The 24070-nt window shown below is 41.0% G+C and overlaps 1 protein-coding gene and 1 long non-coding RNA gene across 9 annotated transcripts in view; both read left to right on the forward strand.

The window, feature by feature from the left end:
* The window catches only part of PPFIA2 (PTPRF interacting protein alpha 2), a 293474-nt gene that overhangs the window by 205683 nt on the left and 63721 nt on the right, over window positions 1-24070 (forward strand). For all 8 annotated transcript variants that reach the window (XM_079991813.1, XM_079991806.1, XM_079991807.1 and 5 more), the window contains 4 exons: window positions 12152-12268; window positions 20758-20979; window positions 21163-21309; window positions 22250-22384. In XM_079991813.1, the coding sequence (XP_079847939.1) occupies window positions 12152-12268; window positions 20758-20979; window positions 21163-21309; window positions 22250-22384 (621 nt within the window). The remainder of the gene's footprint in view (window positions 1-12151; window positions 12269-20757; window positions 20980-21162; window positions 21310-22249; window positions 22385-24070) is intronic.
* Window positions 13437-15412, forward strand: LOC307224765. The gene is made up of 3 exons (XR_013842740.1): window positions 13437-13521; window positions 14299-14425; window positions 15274-15412. It is a non-coding gene; the product is annotated as an uncharacterized lncRNA (long non-coding RNA).

The following is a 24070-nucleotide window of genomic DNA, read 5'->3' on the forward strand; positions in this document are numbered from 1 at the left end:
CCAGTTTTTGTTAACAATAGGTATTGCAATAGTACTAGCAAGGAGCACAAACTTTATTAGTGCATTTTAAAAATAATAATATACAGTGGTACCTCGGGTTAAGTACTTAATTCGTTCCAGAGGTCCGTACTTAACTTGAAACTGTTCTTAACCTGAAGCACCACTTTAGCTAATGGGGCCTCCTGCTGCTGCTGCGATGCTGGAGCCCGATTTCTGTTCTTATCCTGAAGCAAAGTTCTTAACCTGAAGCACTATTTCTGGGTTAGTGGAGTCTGTAACCTGAAGCATATGTAACCTGAAGCGTATGTAACCCAAGGTACCACTGTAGTACTAAATATCTAAAAACCTTCTACAGATCACAAGATTTGAGAGATTTGAATTCTAACTAGGACATTTATGTAGAGGCAGAAAATAATAACACCCCCCCCCCTTCAGTCCAGTTTAAAATTAATCCCGTAAAGCCTGATTAACTACCTGGACATGCAGGGAATGTCCAGAAATTAACCTATCTCTCCCCACAAAATTGCAATCTGGCTATTTAGGCCCCTTTTTGTCATGACCCCAGAGTCCAGCAGAGCAAGAGGCTGTAGAGTCTCCAGCTAAGGAGCAAGACCCGGTCCAAGCTTCTAAGTCTCCTGCTGGAGATCAGGAGGCAACTAATCCTGTTACATATCATCTTGGGACATCCCAGAATGATCAAAATGAGCTCCAAGGAAAATGGGCACAGTTCCCTGAGGAACCTAGTGCCTCCCACTGTTCCTCACTGGATCAGCAGTGCCAGGGATGTGCCAGGATGAAGGCTATGGAATTGAGGAGTCTTCATTTTTACTCCAGAATGTTGGCCATTTAAGGCTCTAAAGTAATCCACAAGATAGTGGACCCTGAGAAGAGAGAGCCTGGGGGCAGGTTCTTAAAAAGACCCCGACTGCTCTCAAGCTTCATCAGGGCAAATTACTCACTCAGAGCTATCCATGGTCCTGCAACGTCTGACCTGCCTTTCCATCTTCTCCAAGGAATCTGGCATCAGACCTAAATGTAACACATTTGTACAAACTAAACTATGTTACTGGGCACTGGTAAGAGCACACTATATCTTCCCAGTGCAATGTGGGTCCTCCTTGCCATCCGTCGCTCATTAGTTTGTTTATTGTTGTTTATTATTTATTTATTTATCTGCCTTGGTAGCTCAGTCACTAGAGCATGAGACTCTTAGGGTTGTGTGTTCAAGCCCCATGTTGGACAGAATATTCCTGCATTTCAGGGGATTGGACTAGATGATACTTGAGGTCCCTTCCAACTCTACAATTCTATGATTCGATGACTATTATACCCTGCCTACTAAGTGAAGTTTTTGAAGTAGTTTCCAGTATGTTGAAAATACAGCACTAGATGTTAATTCCTTAACAGCCCAGAGGCCCCGCACCGGGCTGCTGTTGATGTTTCTCGTAAGTCTCCTCCATCCTCCAATGTTCTAGCTACTGCTCTGCAGCTGAATCTCCTTGCCAGGAATTAGTCCCAGATGTTAGTCCCTCACAAGTCAGATGTTAGCCCGGGTTTCTTCATTGGGCTGCTGCTAATGTCTACGTGTCAGTGGGTGGTTTTGCTCTAAACCACTGAGCCTCTTGGGCTTGCCGATCAGAAGGTCAGCAGTTCAAATCCCCATGATGGGGTGAGCTTCCATTGCTCAGTCCAAGCTCCTGCCGACCTAGCAGTTCAAAAGCATGCCAGTGCAAGTAGATAAATGGGTACCACTGCGGCGGGAAGGTAGACAGCATTTCCGTGCACTCTGGTTTCCATCACAGTGTTCCATTGTGCCAGAAGTTGTTTAGTCATGCTGGCCACATGACACTGAAAGCTGTCTGTGGACAAACACCAGCTCCCTCAGCCTCAAAGCGAGATGAGTGCCACATCCCATAGTCACCATTGACTGGACTTAACCCTAACCCTAACCCCCCCCCTTTACATGTCAGAGGAGGGGAGATAGTGTGAAAAAGTGCTTGTAGGTTCCCAAAAGACAGTGGCTGCTCCTGTTTGTGGGCAACTTATTCAGGGTGGCTGGGCACTGTGGGAACTTCCAGGCATATATGTCAGGGAGAAACATTTGAGGAATCTGAGGGATGAGAAAATCCAAAGTTTTAGTAAGGCACTTGCATTTATTGGGATGTGGGGAAGTCCTGTTCATCTCTACTTAAATACTTACTTTCCTTAAGTGTCACATACATTATATATAAACCACTTTGAGGTTTCATTACAATCAACTGGCATGTAAATGTTTGCAAAGCTAGCTTTCACTTTCAAAGCAAGATGATATTCAGGTGTGCTTCTCCTTCCTCTTCCATACAAATTCACCCACTTTTCTCATCAGCATTGCCTACGTGGCATTATGCAGATGCTGACAGTAATGCTAATTGTGGTTACTTTTTACCTGGTTTTGTAAATCGACTTCAGCCCTGGGTAAAAGTATCTGTGCTGTGGTGCAGCTGGCAATTGTGTAGAATAAGTGGTTTTCACTGAGATTTCATTCCACGGTTCTTCTAGGAAGAGTGTCTGCTGGAACTCTATCTGAGATGGAATCCTTTGTTTTTAAAGAGTTGAAGTGGAGAGAAAGAAACCCATTTTGGGTAGAAAGGTGCTTTACAGCATCCTTTCACCTAAGAAGAGGATGAAAAGGGCTTTGTGGTTGCTGAAAGCAACATCCCAAACCAGTTTTTGAAACTCTGAAAGGCCTTTTCTTCTGCCTTTTGTTCCCTTAAAGTGCAACTTGCACTAGTGATAAATGCCATATAAAGCCGTCCTTACTGCAATGTAGCGTCTTCCTGTGGCTGAAAATATTTTGATTGCCTTTTCACAACACAGATGTCATATATGTGCTATTAAACGAATAACAGATCGAAGAAGTAGACCCCCTGCTGTTGAGAATGGGAAATCTTGAGTGCTTCAGCATTCAAGCCATCTCTTCTGCCTTAACCTCAGCATTTAACCTAAGGTGTCCACCCCCCCCACACACACACATAATATTAAAGTAGTTTGTGGGGAATTTCTGCATGTTGGTTAACAGAATCAGAATTTTAAAAGGTTCTCTTGCTTTAGCTTCCTATCACATCGAAGCAGCACACATTAAACTGCAGGTTCTCATTAACACTGCATTCATTTGCATTGCAATTATGAAGGCAATGGAGGAAGCAGTTCAAACTTGTTTGCGAAGCTTGAAATGGGAAGGGGGTCACAAATTGGACAAATACAGTATGTAAAGAAATAAACTTCACTGAACTTGGCATGTTCCATCACTGACTAAGAAAGTAGGCATTTACAATTTTCCGGCAAGATGGTGTAGCCACAGCCTGTATACCATTGAGTTGTGATGCAATCTATCTGAGAAAATATACAGTAATATCTCCGCAAACGTCCACCCTGTTGACCGTCCATTTCGGCGAATATCTGCTGCAAACCTGGAAGTACCGAAACGGGTTGCTTCCATGTTTGCTGCTCATGCATGCGCAGAAGCGCAAACCACTCTGCGTGTGTGCGCAGAGCGTCCCTTTCATCGAGCGTCCCTTTCGTCAAGCGTCCAGGGCTCCAGAACGGATCCCGGACTCAAAACAAGGTACCACTGTACATGTTACTTTTGCATCAAGTGTGGCATGTGGCCATTTAAGCATCATATCAGCCTATCATTATGACCATAAGCTATCATTTGGCAAGTTGCCTCTCAACCAAAGAACAAAGGCAAGATATGTTCTATTCTGGCCCCAAGGTTGCCACCATAAATGGCATCCCATGGCAATTTCCAACCTAAAATATATAGAACATCTTATTGATATAAAAATCTTAGGTTTCAGTTCTGGCAAACTGATAGTAATCAATTTTCTTGAAAATCCAGTTGTCTTTGCACACATATTTAAGAACAATAATGAATAATAATTTTATTACTTGTACCCTGTCCATCTGACTGGGCTGCCCCGGCCACTCTGGGCAGCTTCCAGCATTTACAGAAACATAATAAAACATCAAACATTAAAAACTTCCCTATACAGGGCTGCCTTCTGATGTCTTCTAAAAGTCAGATTTTTAAAATTTCCTTGACATGTGAAGGTAGAGTGTTCTACAGGGTGGGTGCCACTACTGAGAAGGCCCTCTGCCTGGTTCCCTGTAACCTCACTTTTCCCAGTGAGGGAACCACCAGAAGGCCCTCAGAGGTAGATCTCAGTGTTCGGTCTGAACAACGGAGATGGAGATTCTCCTTCAGGTATACAAGGCCAAGGCTCTTTAAATGTAAGATATCCCTGTTAGATATTCAAACAAAAGTAGGCTATTTATCTAAATAAAAATAATGTATATTTATTTAGATTTTAAAACCCCACCAATTCTAAATATATATCTTTTAAACTGGATGTATAAGCAGGCACCCTATTTTTAAGTGAGAAGGTGGTGACTAATCAGATTAGAAATGAATGAAACCACACTAGGAGCTGGAGAATTATTGTTATTATTCAGAAGGCTTGAGTATAATTTGTACCTAGAACTCAGGAACAGAAATTGAGCAAGCAGACTGTATCTTAAATGCCAAATATAATTTATTTGCATTTATTCTGTCTTCATTATAGTCTTTGCTTACAGAATCATAACATTTTATCTTACTTAGCTTATATCCAAGCACACCATCACACTATGCTTTGTGCCGTGAATTTTGCATTGCAGTTCTCCAGTGAAGTCAGTTGTACCAAAATGCATATACTTGCATAAAGTGTGCAGATAAATGCATATATTAGTGGAAATAATATGCAAAAGCACATTATGCATACAAACTGCATCCAAGCAAGTGTGTAGTAAGAGAAATTTGCACTAAAATGCTGGTGTATTTTAATGAAGACTTTAAAAATAAAGGATGGCAAACTGTTTTGGAAACATGGGGAACCAAACTTAAAATTGGGGGGGGGGGATGAGAAACTGAGAGAAATAAAAATGGACAGATTTTCTTATCCCCAATTGTGACGTGTGAATGTGGTCGTTTTGCATTGTTTGCTTAATACATGGCGGTCACAAAGCTGGCAAAATCTACATTTTTACATAAGCTTAACTTCCAAAGACAAAGGGGATCCTTCTTATCCCAGCTTCCTCTCAAGATTTTGTTTGACTAGTATAGAATTGAACATATGTGGATAGATAGTTTCTCAATTATCTGGCTCTTCAAGGCTTTAGATGCAAGATGGAGGTCTGACACAAGACATTTTATTTAGCATTAGCATCTGTGTAGAAGAAATCTGTTCCTAAGAAGGGTAAGAAGGAAGCCTGATTTTGAATACTGTTTGCTGCAGTGAAACAAATATAGTTTCCCACTAGATTTTTAATAGGATGTGGAACATCTGTTTGTAAATGTTAAAGTTGTTACAGTTTGTCAGGAAAACAAGCTTGAGTGATTAAAGGTTAAGAGAATTTGGTGCGGGAGGTGAGAATGAAACCATTGACAGGAAATATTCTGTTATGCTGGGGTACCATGCCAGGGCTTTCCTGGAGAGGGGGGGGGGTGTCCTGCTTCTGGCTGCACACAGATCAGAGCAGCAAGACATCAACAGGGGCAATCTAAGATGTAAAGTCAAGTAGAAGTCAATAATAATAATAATAATAATAATAATAATAATAATAATAATAATATTTCATTTATACCCCGCCCATCTGACTGGGTTGCCCAAGCCACTGTGGGCAGCTTCCAAGACATAAAAACATAATAAAACATCAAACATTAATAGTAACAATCTGTTCCAGTATAAAAGTCACGATAACTTTAAAATAACATATCAAACAAAGCAACATTCAACAATCCATCAGAATCTAATAGTAAACAGTAAAATTAAACATCAGCAAATAACAAACAGTTCAACCACAATAAAGAATTGCCAATCTATAACCAATAAAAGTAACAACAAATCACAATGCATAAAATACCACAAAACATACAAAACCATGTAAAACAGTAGTGACCTAACTTGACCCTCCAGCTGTTTTTAGACTACAACTCCCATCATCCCTAGCTAACAGGACCAGTGGTCAGGGGTGATTGGAATTGTAGTCCCAAAATTCTCTCTCTCTCTCTCTGTCTCTCTCTTTCTCTCTCTCTCTCTCACACACACACACACACAAATACATACATATATATACACACACACAGTGGTACCTCGGGTTAAGAATTTAATTCGTTCTGGAGGTCCGCTCTTAAACTGAAACTGTTTTTAACCTGAGGTACCACTTTAGCTAATGGGCCTCCCGCTGCTGCCGCACAATTTCTGTTCTCATCCTGAAGCAAAGTTCTTAACCCGAGGTACTATTTCTGGGTTAGCGGAGTAACCTGAAGCGTCTGTAACCCGAGGTACCACTGTGTTTGTGTGTGGCATACGGATGGCACTGTGGTCTAAACCACTGAGCCTAGGGCTTGGTGATCGGAAGGTCAGCAGTTCAAATCCCTGCAATGGGGTGAGCTCCCGTTGCTCGGTCCCTGCTCCTGCCAACCTAGCAGTTTGAAAGTACGTCAAAGTGCAAGTAGATAAATAGGTACCACTCTGGCGGGAAGGTAAACGGCATTTCCGTGTGCTGCTCTGGTTTCACCAGAAGCAGCATAGTCATGCTGGCCACAAGACCTGGGAAAACTGTCTGTGGACAAATGCCGGCTCCCTCGGCCAGTAAAGAGAGATGAGCGCTGCAACCCCAGAGTCATTTGTGACTGGACTTAACTGTCAGGGGTCCTTTACCTTTATATATATATATGTCCAGCGGCTGCTGCTGCTCCTCCTGCTGTTCTCAAAGTCATAGTCTGCTGAAAGGCTAGGTGGGGCAAGGCAGGTATAAATGCTATTGCCTGCTGAGGAACAGAAAGTCTCTCTCCTCTCACTGGGGCAACCCAAGAAGCAAGGTTCAGAAACAGTCAGAGGTTCAAACATGGCAAGCTCAGTGAACACCTAGGTGGCAGTGACCCATGAGTCAGGAAGCTGGCACAAAGATGTTCTGGTACTCCATGCCTGCAACTGAAGGCTTTTAGATCTCCACCCAGAAGACAGCAACAAGGCACCCATGTTGCTTACAGATTTGGTCTTCTGCAATGACTAGCTTCCTCACGAGTATTCGTCACCCGGCACTTTAGAATCTGGTAGCCAATGGAGCCTGTATCTTGAGGCAGCTGTGGTCCCTAGGGCTTGGTGACTGCTCAGTATCTGTCTCTGAATCTGAAAAAGGGAAAGTCAGATTGCCAGTTTCTCTGAGGGCCCTGGGCGCTTAACACAGGGTGTTCCTCTGAGAGCCCTAGGTCAGCCTCGGCCCAGTATACTTGAAGGAGTGTCTCCACCCCCATCGTTCTGCCCGGACACTGAGGTTCAGCTTCGAGGGCCTTCTAGTGGTTCCCTCACTACGAGAAGTGAAGTTACAGGGAACCAGGTAGAGGGCCTTCTCGGTAGTGGTGCCCGCCCTATGGAACACCCTCCCATCAGATGTCAAGGAAATAAACAATTATCTGACTTTTAGAAGACACCTGAAGGCAGCCCTGTTTAGGGAAGCTTTTAATATTTGCTGAATCATTGTACAGTGGTACCTCGGGTTACATACGCTTCAGGTTACAGACTCCGCTAACCCAGAAATAGTGCTTCAGGTTAAGAACTTTGCTTTAGGATGAGAACAGAAATAGTGCTCCAGCAGCACGGCAGCAGCGGGAAGCCCCATTAGCTAAAGTGGTGCTTCAGGTTCAGAACAGTTTCAGGTTAAGTACGGACCTCCGGAACGAATTAAGTACTTAACCTGAGGTACCACTGCATTTTAATAATCTGCTGGAATTATTCTTATTATTATCCTCCAAAGAAGATCCAACCGGGGCATGACTGGGGGATGTGGGGTCCCATTGGCTTCATCTCTTCCCTGACTCCTTCTCTTCCTGATGACGATACCCCCAATGTTTTTGTTCTGCCACTAAAATTTAGCAGTAGCAGTGCCAGCAATGCCTCATGTTCTAGGAAGGGAGGTGGTGGCGAGCCTCACTGGGTGGGCAGGAAGTGGCAGGGCTGTTGGTTGTGGCTGCAGGTGCCAAGCACAGTCCCTGCCCCCACCCCCTGCAAAGAACCCACAGGGCATAGTGTGGATGCCACTATTCGCTTTTCCTAGAGACACCATTTTGCAGAGCAAATACTTGTACTTTTGGTTTTCCTTTAAATAAGAAGGAAAGCATATTTTTGCCCCAAGAAAAAAAGAACTGCAAATTAACAGGAGAGGCGAGATAAGGTGTTTTCAAATGTTATACACACCTGACAAACCTTCTCTGAAAATAGACCTTGACCTCTTTACATTTTTACTATACTGTTAATTAAATTAAGCCCTTTTAGTACATCCTAGACAAGTGATTGAATTGGAAGCAAATTACAATCAAGATAATTAGACTGACATAATTTAATCCGTTTTGCTGACTGATGTTTTTAAATGCAAGGAACATTAAGAAAAAAAACAGCATTGGATTTCCCTTGGATAAGAAGCCGATCTATATCATTGCCATGTCTGCTTTTAATAATCAGCCACCACTGTATATAATTTCTTTTATTTATTTCTGTTCCATAAAGTAAATGCATAATGTATAATGCAGAGACTGAAATCTTTATTATAGTGAAAGAGGAAAGACCTTGGTTTGGGGAATAGGTTTTTTCTCTTCCAACCAGCTCATTGGGGGTCACAGTACTTTGGCCCAGCCACTAATCTTTACTCCCCGCCCCCCAACCTCAGGTGTAAAGCAGATGGGTGTGGCTTGTCCATAACAGCTTCATGGGCTAAATGGACTGGCCCAGAGTTTCCCCACCCTCTCTAACAGCATTATATTTTCTTTCCATTTCCCTCCATTTTTGCATTTTGATTGTTTCTTTTATTTTTTGGCTAAGGCTTAAGGAAGTTCTAATATTTGGCCCCCTGGTGAAAGAGCAGGTTGGTGCCTGATAAATTTTCCTTAAAGGCATATTTTGCTCTGCCTGTGTTGTGTTTCAGCATGGGCCAGCAAGTATAGTTCAGAGACAAAAGTATATGCACAGAAACCAACCTGGATTTCTGTTTTCAAGTGTGGACCATGATATCCTCTGGAAATTAAGTTAATGGAAACACACCAGTTTAATTTAGGGGTCCAATAGGTAGGTGTTGTTTATGCCCATTGTAGCTTTTATTTCTATGACTCTTAAGATAAATGAACTATCTGTATTCCAGGTGGGTGTAAAACGAATGTGAACCTTTTCCTATTAATTTTGGGCTGTTTCTGTTTCAGAGCAAATGAAATGGAAGTGTGTTTTTGTTACTTAGCTCAGAATTACATTATGGCTGCATCAGAGCAGAAGGTCTCAGTTCCATTTCATAGATCCCCCACCAGGTCTAATAATGATTTCTACAGCCTCTGATTCTTAGTTGAGCAATGTGACCAGTCACTTTAGATATCCACCCTGCTGTGCAACATTTAAGCAACCCACTTTTTTTATTTTATTAATCCCTTGAGCTGTGAAATGGTTGCATGTAATGGCATGTTACATTATGAATGTATTGTGTCCGATTTATTTCTCTTTTGGATTTATTTCTGCTTTGGATAAAAAGCGATAAAGACAGTTTATAAATAAATAACATGTATCATTACTATCGGAATTTCATGCTCACCAAAATGAATAAGAGCTCATCTGGCATAGATTGCTTTACCATTTCCCAGTATTATTATTTTTTACTGTTATCATTGCAGCTAAAATGCCTAGACACACTTTGTGATCAAAACTGAGGCAGTGATTCAGCACAATTCAAACATTGCCCTTTGTTGTCTTTCTATATCCTTTATAATGTGAGTGTTTCCTTTTCTAGAAAAAGAAAGGGTATAAGGAGCTTCCTTACAGTTAGATCTAAATTGTGTATGACAGCAACAGTGTGGACATCACTTTCCCCACTTCTGTCACCACATCCCAGTAATGCCAAACTAAGTGTGATGTGTAATGTGACATTGTGATACTCTACTTTCCCCCACCTCCCTTCCTCCTCATTGGCTGCCACTTGCAGGGGTTCAGGACCAATTAGGTTGTATCACGCAAGTTGCTTACTTAGACATTGGCAGGCAGTTTTGAGTTGGCAGATGCTACAGCCCTCTTCAGGTATGGCACCCATGATGGCACTATGTGAGTAAAAAAGGGATTCAGGCAGTGCTTTTTTCGGGGGGGGCACAGGGGTACGCATACCCTTAAACCTTTTGTGAATCTGGCAGGAGAAGAAACTTAAAAACTTTTTTAAAAATTAGTTTATTCTCTAGCACAGTGAATCGTCAGTTCCACCCCCAATTGGCTGCCTTTTGTCCATTTACTGTATTTATTTTTCTGATTTTCCCGATTGGTGATTTTCTTGAGTCAAAATGAGAGTACCCGTAACCTTTTTTTAAGGAAAAAAAAAGCGCTGGATTTAGGACTATGTCTTTTAGCCTGATGACTCAAGCCAGCTACCCTGTATTTTACTATAACTGCTGCAGTGGGGAACCGTTTTTAAACATATCCTCAGTTGTGCAAGGAACCCCCCCAAAGTGGAACAAGTTATCTGAGAATATGGAAAGACAACAGTGAGGGAAGGCATGGCCCCACAACCTATTTCAGCTGGATTTGCTGCTTTGTGGTTGTAATGTACAGTGGTACCTTGGGTTACAGACGCTTCAGGTTACAGACGCTTCAGGTTACAGACTCCGCTAACCCAGAAATATTACCTCGAGTTAAGAACTTTGCTTCAGGATGAGAACAGAAATCGTGCAGCAGCGGCAGCAGGAGGCCCCATTAGCTAAAGTGGTGCTTCAGGTTAAGAACAGTTTCAGGTTAAAAACAGACCTCTAGAACGAATTAAGTTCTTAACCTGAGGTACCACTGTATGAAGAAGGCATATGTGTCCCATAGCATAATCCAGTACTGCTCTTCTAACCCAATAAGGATGTGTCCCAACTGGTAGAAATCAATGGATGTTATTGCTTCATCACCCCCACTGCACAGTTAAATACAATTTTTAAAAAATATAGAGCTATTTTGGAAATTAAAGTTCTGTTCACGTCTGTTAGAAGCAACCTTGTGTAAAACTTGTACTGAGTGATCTTGCTGATCTGAGTGTCTATGAGATCAAACGATTTCAATCTACATATACTATTTCCTGGCTTCTGTGCTTTTTGAGGGGTGTGTTCTCTACAGGGCTGTCTTAAGTATATGCATCGCCAGGGTGCAAAGATCTGCCTGGCGCCCCCTCCCCAGGTTGCCCAGTCCCAGGCACGCAGGAGAGCAGAGACGCCTCAGCTTCTCGCTGGCTCGGGCACCCCTGAACTCATGGCGCAGAGCCACCCGCAGCAGAAGAGCCTGCTGCAGTGCTCCGACCGACAGGCAGGCTCATCCCCAGACTCAACTCTCAGGCCCCGGACTCTCAGCCTGGCGCTCCTGAGAGCCCTGCGCCCGGGTGCCCTGCACCCTTAGCTCCTATGGATAAGATGGCCCTGGTTCTCTAGTATTGTAAAGTGCAGTATCATTAACAATTTTGCTGATAAACCTATTAGGCTGATGGTGTGCTCTATTCTCTTAAAGGGTTTGATTTCATCTCTTCCCTTTACAAAGCATAGCTGTGTGGGAAGGAGGGTGTCCTCAATTAGGATTATGGTACAGAGAAGATGAGTTACCCCTCTTTGCTCTCTTTTCCTTTTGGAAATGGCCCCTCGATGCAAATGTTTCCCCCAATTGATAACTTATTGTTAAAAACTCTCCCTGACCATGGTCTTGATCCATATCAGCTCCCCCACTGACTGTGGGTGCATTTTAAGAGAGGAAAAATATGTTGCAAGTTCCAATCATGGAACTGCTGCAACACGCTTAGTTTGACCTTTCATAATCACATAAACTAGTTCTTTCAAATGCATAGCTGATAAAGGCTTGAAGGAAGATATAAAATGATAGCATTTAAGGGTGATGAAGAAAGATGATAACGAGATACCATCTTTAAATATTTTTCCACATTTTGATTTGTAGCATATTGATACAATGTGGAGAATAGTGTTAAAATATTGTCACATTACTGCTTAGAATGCTGTGTATTTGTGCTCAAGAAATGAAATTCTTACTTGCTGTTTGTTCTGACCTTAATCTTAATTCTTTTCTAGATTCTAGCTTTGCGTGAACAAAATGCACACATTCAAAGGAAAATGGCATCAGGAGAGGGTCCTACTGACTCAGAGCTTATTAAAGGAATGGAGCCTGGACAAAAAGTTCATGAAAAGGTATAAAGTAACAGCTTCCCTTTGAGAGTCTTCGTCATTTGAAAAGTTCAAATCAAAGCCCACTGCTCTAAGCTCCCAAATCCATTTCTGCCTTCTAAGATGAACTTAATGTGATGAATAAAACCTGGCACCTATGCAAGATGAGTCGCTAGTGTATTCTGAATCAATGCCTTGAGCAGTCTCTTTTGTTTATGCCCACCTACAGAAATTAAAGCTGCTTCTTTCTAATTAAGATAGTAGTGAAGAAGTTTCATACAGCATCAGGTTACATGGTGAGGCCCCGAGCCCCACCCCCATTTCTTTGATAATGAAACACACAGACACCAGTATTTTGGGTTAATGGGATAAATAAGGCCACAACTTTATTGGTTGCAGATGTGAGCAGTATTGGCTTAGGCACTGGAACTGAACCGACTATATCAGACTCCTGCCCATCATGCAGGTAGTCTCATAAAAGTCAACTACCAGTAGGGGGAGTCCTGTTGTTGTACATTAACTGCGAGCTCCCCCAGGGTCCCCGATGGGGTCATGGCATGGCCCTAACCCTTACCCAGGTTTCAAACAGAATCTACACACCCGGATCCCTTTAACGGAATATCCTTAAAGAGGAGGGGCAGGTGAAGGCCACAACCTCCCCTCCCATAAACCAGGTTTACCAATGCCTAACCGCCAAACCTTACTAGGTTTTGACGATTACTGCAAGGCAGGCAAAAACCACATGGCTGGTGCTATTTGCCAAGTGGGAAAATTCCTACCTGGCCCCCTCAACAGGTGACCAATCGTGGTCCATAGCAAGGCCAAGATGAGAAACGCATGAAAACAGGGCGGGAGGTCGGGAGATCCGACGCAGGAGGAGAAGAGGAGACTGAGCCCTGGCCGCGAGGATGTTTAAATCAGGTAAACCACGCCCCCGGTCGACCAGATTGGTCGGCTGTGGGGTGTGATGCAGCTGGAACTCCCAATGACATAGGCGGCATTGCCACGCCCCCCACTGTACACGGGGTGTGCTTGTGGCCAGCCTGCAACTCTGCCCCCCTGGGAATGTGAGTGGTTCTATAGGAACTTCAGGCATAAATGAACCTCATGACCTCATTAAGCTACAAAATGGATCTATTGTGATCCAAGTGCTGACGCTGCAAACCATTTCGATATTCTAAAGTCAGTGCTAGGAAAATCAGCCTTAACGTGTGGGGTTTGCAAACGGTCCCTCAAAAGGGTTCTGCCAATGGGCCTTAAACTGAAGCTTTTTAGCAGTAGGTCTAATACAACATCAATGTGTGAGATCTTCAGCTGTTCTTTATTCCATACGTATTTTAGAAAAAAATAAAATTCTTAGCAGCCAAAAGACAATTTTAACATTCCTCACAAGCAAATCTAGGGATGGAAGGTGATAGAAACAATTCTACTTGCACTTCTTATAGCGGTGATGTAAAAAAATAATAATCAAAGCTGTTTTGTAGCAGCTTGTCATCTTAGCAGCTTCTACTGCCTTTGTAACTTTCTAGGTTCAATTTTGATATCCACTTCTTGTCATGTGTAGATAATTTATGATGCAAGAATGGAGCTCTTCAACCAGGCTGGAAAGCTCTTTTTCAAGTTAATCATCTGCATATATTTATGCAAGGAAGTTACAGAGTTGTTTCCAGCATTAGTGTTTCTGTGTTAATAGCATGCAATATTTTGAAACGATGACAAACAACTTTGGAGTCTTTCTCTGAAAGACAGTGCAAGGCAGTTCAGGGAAGAGACATATAGGGAGCTATCACTGACCTTCAGAGGTTGATTATAACTTGGAGAAAATTTGCTTCAAGGAATTGATGCTATAATTTTGTGGTTTATTAAATACAGTCATTATGCTTGATGTGTAAAACATAGGTCAAAGGCTTCATCCTTGCCCTCCGAGGATTTACATTCTCAACTAGAAAATCAATACAATTCTAGCCCAAAATGTAGCTGTTCATAACAATATGGTTTAGTCTAAGAAGCAACGCATACACTGCCTGTGTTTTCGAATTCTTTACTTCGTTCAGTGGGTGATTATTGATAGACTTTACTGGAAAAACTATGTGTGCATGGAATTTGATCAAAACATCTGCTTGTTTGGCACATAAGATAAGCAAAAGGACTTACAAGGAATGCAAAATGGACAAAGGAGAGGTAAGGAGTCCCAGGTGTAATAGGCATTGGGTGGGGAGAGGATGAAAGCATCTGAGAATTATTTTGTTAAGTTACATCTGAAGCAATAATGTGAATAGTCCACAGAGAGATGCATGTGGAATGAGATGTGTAGCTGTCTTGATATGTACGTTGTGAATTGTGGGCATGGAAAAGATATAATGTGGTCTAGTAATACATTTTTAAGCTTAGTAATTATAGTGGACTGTAGAGAAGACTGGAATGATTTATTTAGTTGCACAATCTTACCATCTTGGGAAGGGCTGTGGCTCAGTGGGTAGAGCATCTGCTTTGCATGCAAAAATTTCCAGGTTCAGTCCTTAGCATATCCTGGTAGGGCTGGGAGAGAGCCCAGTCTGAAATCCTGGAGAGCTGCTGAGCTAGATAAAGTAAAGATCTGGCTCAATACAAGGCAGTTTTTCTATTTTCTATTCATGATGCTTTGTCATCTCTGCACTCTTCAGTTTGGAAGACAAGTGGTGTTGGTTTATGTGCTTTAAGACAAAAATGATAATTGTATTTCATTTTCATTTTGGTTGGCTTGCGGTGTTTCTCTTGTTAGCCTCCTAAAACTCTTAAATTCGAGAGAGAGAATAATATTTTACTTTCTAGATCACTGTTCCAGGAACAAGAGATATAGCCTCCGTTTGGTTGGGTGTTTTATAATGTTCACATTTACACATGTTAAAGGTTAAATAGATTGAGATATTAACCTCAAGGCCATAATGCCAGGCTGTTGAAGGATTAAATGTTTATCCAACAAAATAAAATAAAAAGTACATGATTATAAAATAGTGGAAAGTTCATTAACACCGTGTCTCTTGATGCAGATGGTATTTGTAAGTTTTAAGGTTTGAGAATCTTAGCAGGAATATGAGAATCCAGAGATGGGAGAATAACTAAGAACCTCTGGAGAACTGAGCATATATAATGCATCCCAGTCTTATGATCAGTTAAATCTTATTTCCAGCTCAGGTAAGCATGCATAGGATTGCAGCCTTAATATTATGGCAGCTTTATTCACTTTTATTCACCCTGTAAAGCATTGCCATGTCATAAATATGTTTAAACAAATTTAGGAAGTATAGTCATATGCAAGAAAATACAGATCAGACACTATAGACAAATAGAAAAGTCAATCTTGCAGTTCATGAACCTGAAATATCACTGCTTTATCCTCATCTAGAATTTTTCTCCCATTACATTGCTAATATCTCCAATTCCTAGCTCTCTCTTCCCTGGCATGTTTAATTTTAATTTCTTATTATCCAATGACATTCTTGCTCATTTTGATAGGTAATTGGGGGCTGCAAAAGAAATTTTAGCTATATACCGGTAAGTCCATATATTAAGCCTCCCTCTGATTGCAGATACATTGTCTCTGCAGACACCAGTTTGCAGTTGCTGCTGTGTTTTGATCTAGGGAGAGAGGGGAGAAATAGCACATTATCGGTGTGACTTTCCTTTTCTGGCAATTTAGGAAGGGAAGACCATGATCATGCTTTCCTCTTCTTCTCTTCTCTTACAAACCAGTCTCAGTTTGATAGTGTGTGCTGGTTGTTTCCCCCCTGGACCTCTTCCACATTTAATCTCCATTGCGCTTTGTGGCACAAGTTCCCACAGGGTATTTTTGAACTTTGATTTTCTCCATGGCCTGCCTGCTTTGTTGTAGCTAATACCATCACTGATATCAGATTTGCTTGATAACACTTTCATCTCTCTCTTTCTCCCCCGGGCTATTACTACTATATTTGGACAGCTATTAAAGCTCTTTTCCAACAAAGAACTCGGCTGCGCTTCCACCATATATGAGTGCTGATTTCAGAGATGCACCACATTCTTGAGACTTGTTGCTGCTTTTTAGGGTGACTTAGAAAGGGGGAAAAATTCGCACGATGAAAGTGGCTCCCTTTCCCCTTTTTAAGCATTTAACCAGCAAAATTCTTGTCAGTATGATGAGTGGGAGTGGGTAGCAATATGAAGCCCACAAATCGCAGACTATTGCGCTCCCCAAAGTGGTACACATATTTATGACACACAGCTGGAATTTCTCTGTGTAGGCAGTGCCTAACTTCCTAACATTGCTACTCTTTTCATAAAACGTTTACTCTTTTTTCTGTTTTTATCAATCATACCATTTTAAATTGTGTTATTATAAGCTGCCTTGCACATTTCCTGGAAAGGCAGTATATGAATATTAAAATAAATAAATCCATAACATGCTGATACAGCATAAATGGTGGCCTGTAATCTTCTCAAGGTGAGGTCTTCGTATAACTCTTTGACTGGAACCACATGTGCTGTAGGTTGTTACAGCAAAGTCTTGTGAGAGTAAAATTGCCTGTACCACTTCAGATTGCAACCAGAGGAATGAATACACACATACACATAAACACACAAACACACAAACACACACAGTCACATATGAGTTGTTAACATGCATAATAACCACCCATTGTGCACCAGGAGGATGTGCACATATTCCTTCCATGAAGAAAAGAATGTGCATATTAACCAGTCATTATGCATAATCTCCAACATGCCTTGGGGAATATGCATATCTCAACCCCATTTTCTATATTATCCAGGCAATATGCACATTCTTTGTTCAGTAGGCATAGAAACATGCCTCTTTTTTATTTCTTGTTAAGGCATCTTCAATTTGTACTCCCCAGCCTGCTTCTGGCGAGGGCCGGATTTAGGTATGATGAGGCCCTAAGCTACTGAAGGTAATGGGGCCCTTTATATGTTCAGCTGTCCTTTGTCAACAACAAATTGTCACTGTTTTTTGTGTTGAATATATGCTATATGGTAATTTTGGATCTAATAGGTATCTAAAGCCATTTGCACATAACAAAATATGAATTTTATCAAAGTAATTGTTGAACTGAAATACAATTAAGAAAAAGTATATTAATAGTGAAATACAATTAAGAAGTAGTATATTAATAGTGAAATAATTATTAAGCTCTAACTTAAAATGATTTTTATATGATTATTGCTTTCATTTTATGGATCAGTGGTCTTATTAGATGGTAAAATTAATATTAAATTACTGTTTTAGGGGTTGTTTTTAAAAGTCTGTAACGGATTAATCCATTTTGCATTACTTTCTATGGGAAAGCACGCCTTGGTTTTGGAATGCTTTGGTATAGGAACAGACTTCCGAAACGGATTAAGTTTGAGAACCAAGGTACCACTGTATATAGAAATGAGCAAACCAGTGATATTTTAGGGAGCAGGCTAGCAGGCGGGGCCCATTACTTACATCATAGGAGCCTACACAACACCAAACAAAACACTGTTGCTGTATGTAGGTTTTATTTTATTTGTTTCTTATCTTATATTTTGGAAATGTACATCCAGGTTTTTTTCCTTTAAAATTTTTTGGGGCCTAAGCTTTAGCTTGTTTAGCTTATATGTAAATCTGGTACTGCTTCTGGCCCACTACCTAATTTTACATAGCCCACAATATATACCACCACCCTCAATCAGTGAAACAGCAAGAAACACTTTTTGTCACTTGGTCACTCCAGTCTTCTGACATGCATACAACCCAGGAGATACATAGTCAGATTTGATTTTTGTATATGAAGTACTAGGGTGCTGATTTTTTTTTAAGTGGAGGTCAATGAAAAACCATATATAAAGCATTATTAATCCACAGACAAGTACAAATAAAATGAACTGAACTCACAATCCGACACAGCTGTTCTTTTTCTTCCCTATAAGCAGTATTAAGTGGCTTTTAGCCAACATACAATCATATACAAGATCACAGGCTCTTCCAAGTGTCATAACTGAATGGGCAACACAAAAAGCAGCAAAAGTAAGCTAGACTTTCACCAGTAAGAGGAATCTACTCAGCTCACTTGGCCTATTCTGAGAGACAGCCAGTCAGCTTTGAAAGACTCAATTAACCATCTCTTCTTCCAGCTAGGGGGTCTCATAGAGGCAAACTGTTTAACACTGTGCTATTAGGGACATTGGAAAATCAACATGGAGTGATGGAATGCATGTAAGACATTTAAATTATAAGTTGATTAGTTAATGTGTTTTACCGTCTTTGGTAGCTTTGAAAAATAAGTGATTCACTGTGGTAGGTGTGCTTGTTTGAATGCCAAATTATTAAAAGTGCTTGCCTAGGCTCTTAAAAAAATAATCTTAATTTAACAAAGCTAGTACTACATCATCAAGTCTCCACCAAGTGTTATAGTCATTTAATTAACTGTTTGCATGGCTCAGCATATCCTTTGAAAGAAAAAAATGTGCTTCATTTGAAGACCAAATTAGCTGGCACTGGTCTACAGCAAATCCATCCCACTGCTGCTTGTCACCCTAGTTGGCCAGCTGGGGCTATTGTAGGGCAACATGTAGACATTGGCCATGCTGATTCATAAACAGGTTCCCTTTAACAGGACAGCAGCATAGACTGTAGTCATGTGCCCATGTTGGCTGTAAAGGTTGGTATGGTACCCCCTTGTTAAAGCTCCCTCCCTTGGTCAGAAGGGGCCACTGCAGCACATACATATCATCATTACGTCTTAAGAATGCTCATGGAAGTCATGGTGGCAGCCTTCGTGAGTGTGATATCTTTGGAATATGGAAATACTGCTCAAAGAAGCTGCAGCTATGTGTTCCTCAGTATCTTTATCACACAAATGGATCATTCATGAAAGCAGTTATTTGTGAAAATGAGCTGATGGATATACCGTATGAACCAGCTCCAAAACTGAATGATAGAATTTTCAGCTTTAGCTATTATCTTTACACAATATTCGTGTGATGGTAGGTGGGGATTTATTATATTAATTTGCAAATAGAGCTTAGTTCGGTTCTGTACTTCACATAATATAATTCCAGTGTTTGTGTGTTTCTAAGCTAATGAATCTCAGACTCTAGAAAAAAATATTTATCTATTACAGCTAACATGAATGTGCCTATCAGTTTTATCAGCAGCTGTAAAAAAAAAGAAAAGATATTTTAATGCATGTGCAGACATCTATATTTTTAATTGGATTAAAGCAAATAGTAAGTTGAATAGAAAAAATACTGCAAAGACAAAGCAAGACTCATACTGTTACTTCCTGCGGCATCACTCAACCGTTACAATGACTGGGAGCTGTACAGCAAATATAAGCTTTCAAATGTAGACTTACCAGAGGTAAGAGAATAAAAGAGACTAGATCTTTCACAGGTTCTTTTCACAGTGTTCTGTCATTCTGAGGGTCATATAAATTGAGCAAGATTTATAACACAGACAGAATGCTCTGTGTGCAATTACTCGTATTTGGAGCATATCAGCAACTATGCCCTCTTGTAGTTACACACAATCCAGGAGACAAGTGATGACTGCTACAGAAAGCAGCATAACTCCATGCTTTTCCCCCACTAAAATGTTGGGGGAGGAATATATGAACAGTTCAGTTGCCAGGTGTGTACTTGCCCTCCCTATTGCCTGTGATGCTTTTGTTGTTGTTGCAACAAGACACCATGAGAAAATACTGTAAGGAGCTATGTTCAGAAATGGGAAAAGTCACTGAGGATAGAGGATAGTTGTGTGAGAGTTTTCCTTTATTTAAATTAGGTTTGGAGTGCTGCCGTTTTAGGCACCTGGTCTCTCTTTCTGATAAAGGATTCACATCTTTGCGTTTTCAGTGTATGCCCTCCGCCTATCTAACAGGAAGATTTAATAATACCCCTGTGTACCAAAGACTCTGCATCTGTAAGTCGAGAGACGTGGAGGACATTCAACACTATTTGCTACGATGCCTTTAATATACATCCCCTAGACAAAAATTCCTCGATTACATCCTTTGTTCTTTTCCCAGCTGACCTCCCCTTGAGCAAATCTCTATTTTGCTAGCTGGCAATAATGTATTTATTACTGCACTAGTTGCAAAATTTGCTTTGTCTGCAAGTAAGTTGAGAACTAGGTACCAAGACAAGTATCATAATGGGGAGTGAAGTTCTTAACTTATGCAGGTGTGATTTTGCATTTTGGTAAGTCTGTTTTCCTGTTGTTGTTGTTCAGTTTTGATTCAATTATTTGTATCCCATGTACTGTGACCATTTCCCAACTTGTGTTGAATTGTGATGGCTTATAGCTTTTAGCAATAAAGATTTCATTCATTCTTTTTCTGATAAGCAGTAGCAATCTATTTTGAAGACTTGACCACTGTAGAAATCTGAATCATATGGAAAAGTGCCAACAGTATATTCCTGTTGATTTCATACACTTTGCTCCGTTTCTTCACTAAGTTGGTGAAAGTAGGCTAATGTGAGTGGTCTATGGTTTGTTTGTTTCTTAATAGCGTCTGTCAAATGGCTCCATAGACTCAAATGATGAGACCAGCCAATTGGTGGAACTGCAGGAACTTCTTGAAAAGCAAAATTATGAAATGGCACAGATGAAGGACCGCTTGGCTGGATTGTCTTCCAGAGTCGGGGAGGTAGAGCAAGATGCAGAGACAGCTAGGAAAGACCTCATTAAAACTGAAGAACTGAACAGCAAATATCAGAGGGACATTAGGGAGGTAAAAAAAATTTCCACCTCCATTTGTTTTCGTTCATCTGTACATTCATTCATTCCTTTTGAAGCTGGTACATCTCAAAGTCAAGTTTAGATTATAAGCCATCTAATGACCTCCTGCTAGCTACATGAATATTGGCAGCGATTGTAAATTGTAGTCTTTTGATGTATTGTTTGTTCTTTTAAGGCAATGGCTCAGAAGGAAGACATGGAAGAAAGGATCACTACCCTTGAAAAGCGTTACCTAAGTGCTCAGAGGGAATCCACCTCCATACATGACATGAATGATAAGCTGGAAAATGAGCTGGCAAACAAGGAAGCTCTCCTGCGTCAGGTTCAGTATCTGGGATCACTGCTAAGAGACTCTTCATAAGTGTCCTCTCATCATTTAGCTGAAAAGAATGGCAAATGTGTGTTCTTGCTATGATCTTACTCTGCCATCCAAATACTGCTAGATTTGGATCAAAAGGGAATGAGGACTTTTCTTTCCAGCAAGAGAAGTCAAAGATAGATCAGATTTGGGCCCAGATCTGATTTTTCCAGAGCTAAGATGTTCAAGACAAGGCTAGAACATATCTGATTGTCAAACCTGATTATCTGATTATCAAGTCAGGGTGGCAAGATTCTGGGAGTGAATCCAGATTGGGTGAGATGAAGGAAAATCAAGGTAAGCTAGAAAGGGAAAGTATGACAGGTTTATAGCAGCAAGCTGAGCTACACATGAACTATACAGACTGGATCATAAACTTTGACCATCAGTAGATTTTGGGAGAGGGTGAATGATGTGCAGTGCCAGCCAGGAGAGTATCTATGACTGCAGCATGCAAGCTATGTTTGCTAATATAAAACAGCCTAAAATAGTGGGAAACTAAGAGCGTGCTATTAAAAAAAAAAAAAAGCTTTGAACTTGCCATAGGAAGTTTCTTACTCATAAGAGTAAGAAACCACTTGAAGGTGATATGTCTTGGTTCATGAGAGCATGGGACAAGTTACTGATTGCTCCTATTTATATGTTTTATTAACTTTCCAGTTTGTTGTAGCGTTCATTCATATTAATGCCTTTTCAGTACATCTCTCTATATTAACACTTCTTCAGTGCATCTCTATATGAATCATTACATGCTTCATCGGTTGGGTTTGAGAAAGTGAGGAAGATTTGCTCTTCGAGAGCCAACCAGGATGAACCATTGGAAGTCCAATCCCCTGAGAACGGCAGCAATTTCCTGATCCGGCCTTTTATTTATTTATTTAACCGTCTCATTTCTGGGTTTCAGATGGAAGACAAAAATAGACAGCTGCAGGAACGGCTTGAACTAGCTGAGCAAAAGCTGCAACAAACAATGCGGAAAGCTGAAACGTTGCCTGAAGTGGAAGCTGAACTGGCTCAGAGAATCGCAGCCCTGACTAAGGTATTGTACACTTGAGAGCAGGTGAATTTCAGAAACACATTTTCCTTTAACATTGATTTTCATCCCTTTTCCCTTCCTTCAGCACCATCAGCAGCAATAAAACCCTGTTTTGGAGTGGACAAGATGATTCTACTTATTGGCACCGTAAATAAATACTAATTACACATACGACGTTATTTGCTTTAGCTTAATTTAATGGCAGAGGTATTGCTTCGTATTTCTTGTATGGCTTGAGTCCATTTCTCCCAAAATCCCAAAGGAGTTTATTTTATAATACTTTGTATTATAAAAGAGTTATGATTAATCCAATTCAGCTAAAAATCATGAACTTTATTTGCCATTGATTTTTTTCCATGATTTCCCACATCACATTAATTCAAAGAAACACGGTGATCACTTTCATTAAAACAGACCAAAAGAAAATAGACACTTTCTTTTCCAGGCTCAAATGAATCAGGGTTGCATGAGAGCATAAGATGGATAGGAGAAATACCCAGTGGATTGTTCCTATAGGAAGTAGTATCACACAAGTTTCATGCAGATATACAAGTTGCCAGTTTCGATGATACACAAGTTCAAAAAGAAAAGGCACATGTCAATCACATATATTCTGCTGGCTCTTCTTTATAATGCCTAAAACCACTCTTGTCTTACCTTCCCGCCCCCCACCCATGTGGACTTAGACTCCATTTCTATGCACACTTTGTTGGAAGTCCATTCCTCACTGAACTGATTGACACTCAATATCTGAATAGGGTGCAAATGCATTTACAGAAGTGTTCTGGAACACAGTAATAAAATCTTTGATGGCATGTAAGAGAGAGAGAGATTTTTCATCAGTAACTCAGAAAAGTCACCAAAAATTGGAGGGTTTCTTTTAATGCTTCTCAGGTTTCTTTTAAAAAACAAACCAAAAGACAATGGCTCATTCCTGTGGGTATCTGTTCTAATGCTTTTTGGATGTGCACAGAGCCTAGGGCTTGCCGATCGGAAGGTTGGCGGTTTGAATCCCTGCGATGGGGTGAGCTCCCATTGTTCGGTCCCAGCTCCTGCCCACCTAGCAGTTCGAAAGCGCGTCAAGTGCAAGTAGATAAATTGGTACTGCTCCGGCGGGAAGGTAAACAGCGATTCCATGCGCTGCTCTGGTTTGCCAGAAGTGGCTTAGTCATGCTGGCCACATGACCCGGAAGCTGTCTGCAGACAAACGCCGGCTCCCTCGGCCTATAGAGTGAGGTGAGCACTGCAACCCAAGAGTCGTCCGCGACTGGACCTAACGGTCAGGGTTACTTTTACCTTTTTAAAGTAGTTTCATGGGTGAATATCTTCTTCCTTCATTAAGATTCCTTGTAAAGTTCAGAAAAAGTCACACCAAGCTAACAAAGTGATGTGTGAATGGGCCCTCCAATGCACACAGGTGGTTATTTATTTATTTATTAAGTCTTTTCTGTACAGTGAGCAGCTCAGTGTGTGGGAAGAAAACTATTAGATGTGTTTTCCTCCCATTCCCTCCACGGAACAAATGGAGAAATCGCCATGCAAAGCAGCTCCAAAATGGAGCACGCACAATGCTGAAGTGTTTATGTGTCCTGTAGTCAGCTAATATAAGAGCTACTGTAAGTGACATTAGGAAAGGAAGGTTGCCATGTTCATCCATTGGGTGGGTGGAGAGAAGACCAAAATAATAAT

This window comes from Podarcis cretensis (assembly GCF_951804945.1).
Source record: "Podarcis cretensis genome assembly, chromosome: 10".
NCBI lineage: Eukaryota > Metazoa > Chordata > Lepidosauria > Squamata > Lacertidae > Podarcis > Podarcis cretensis.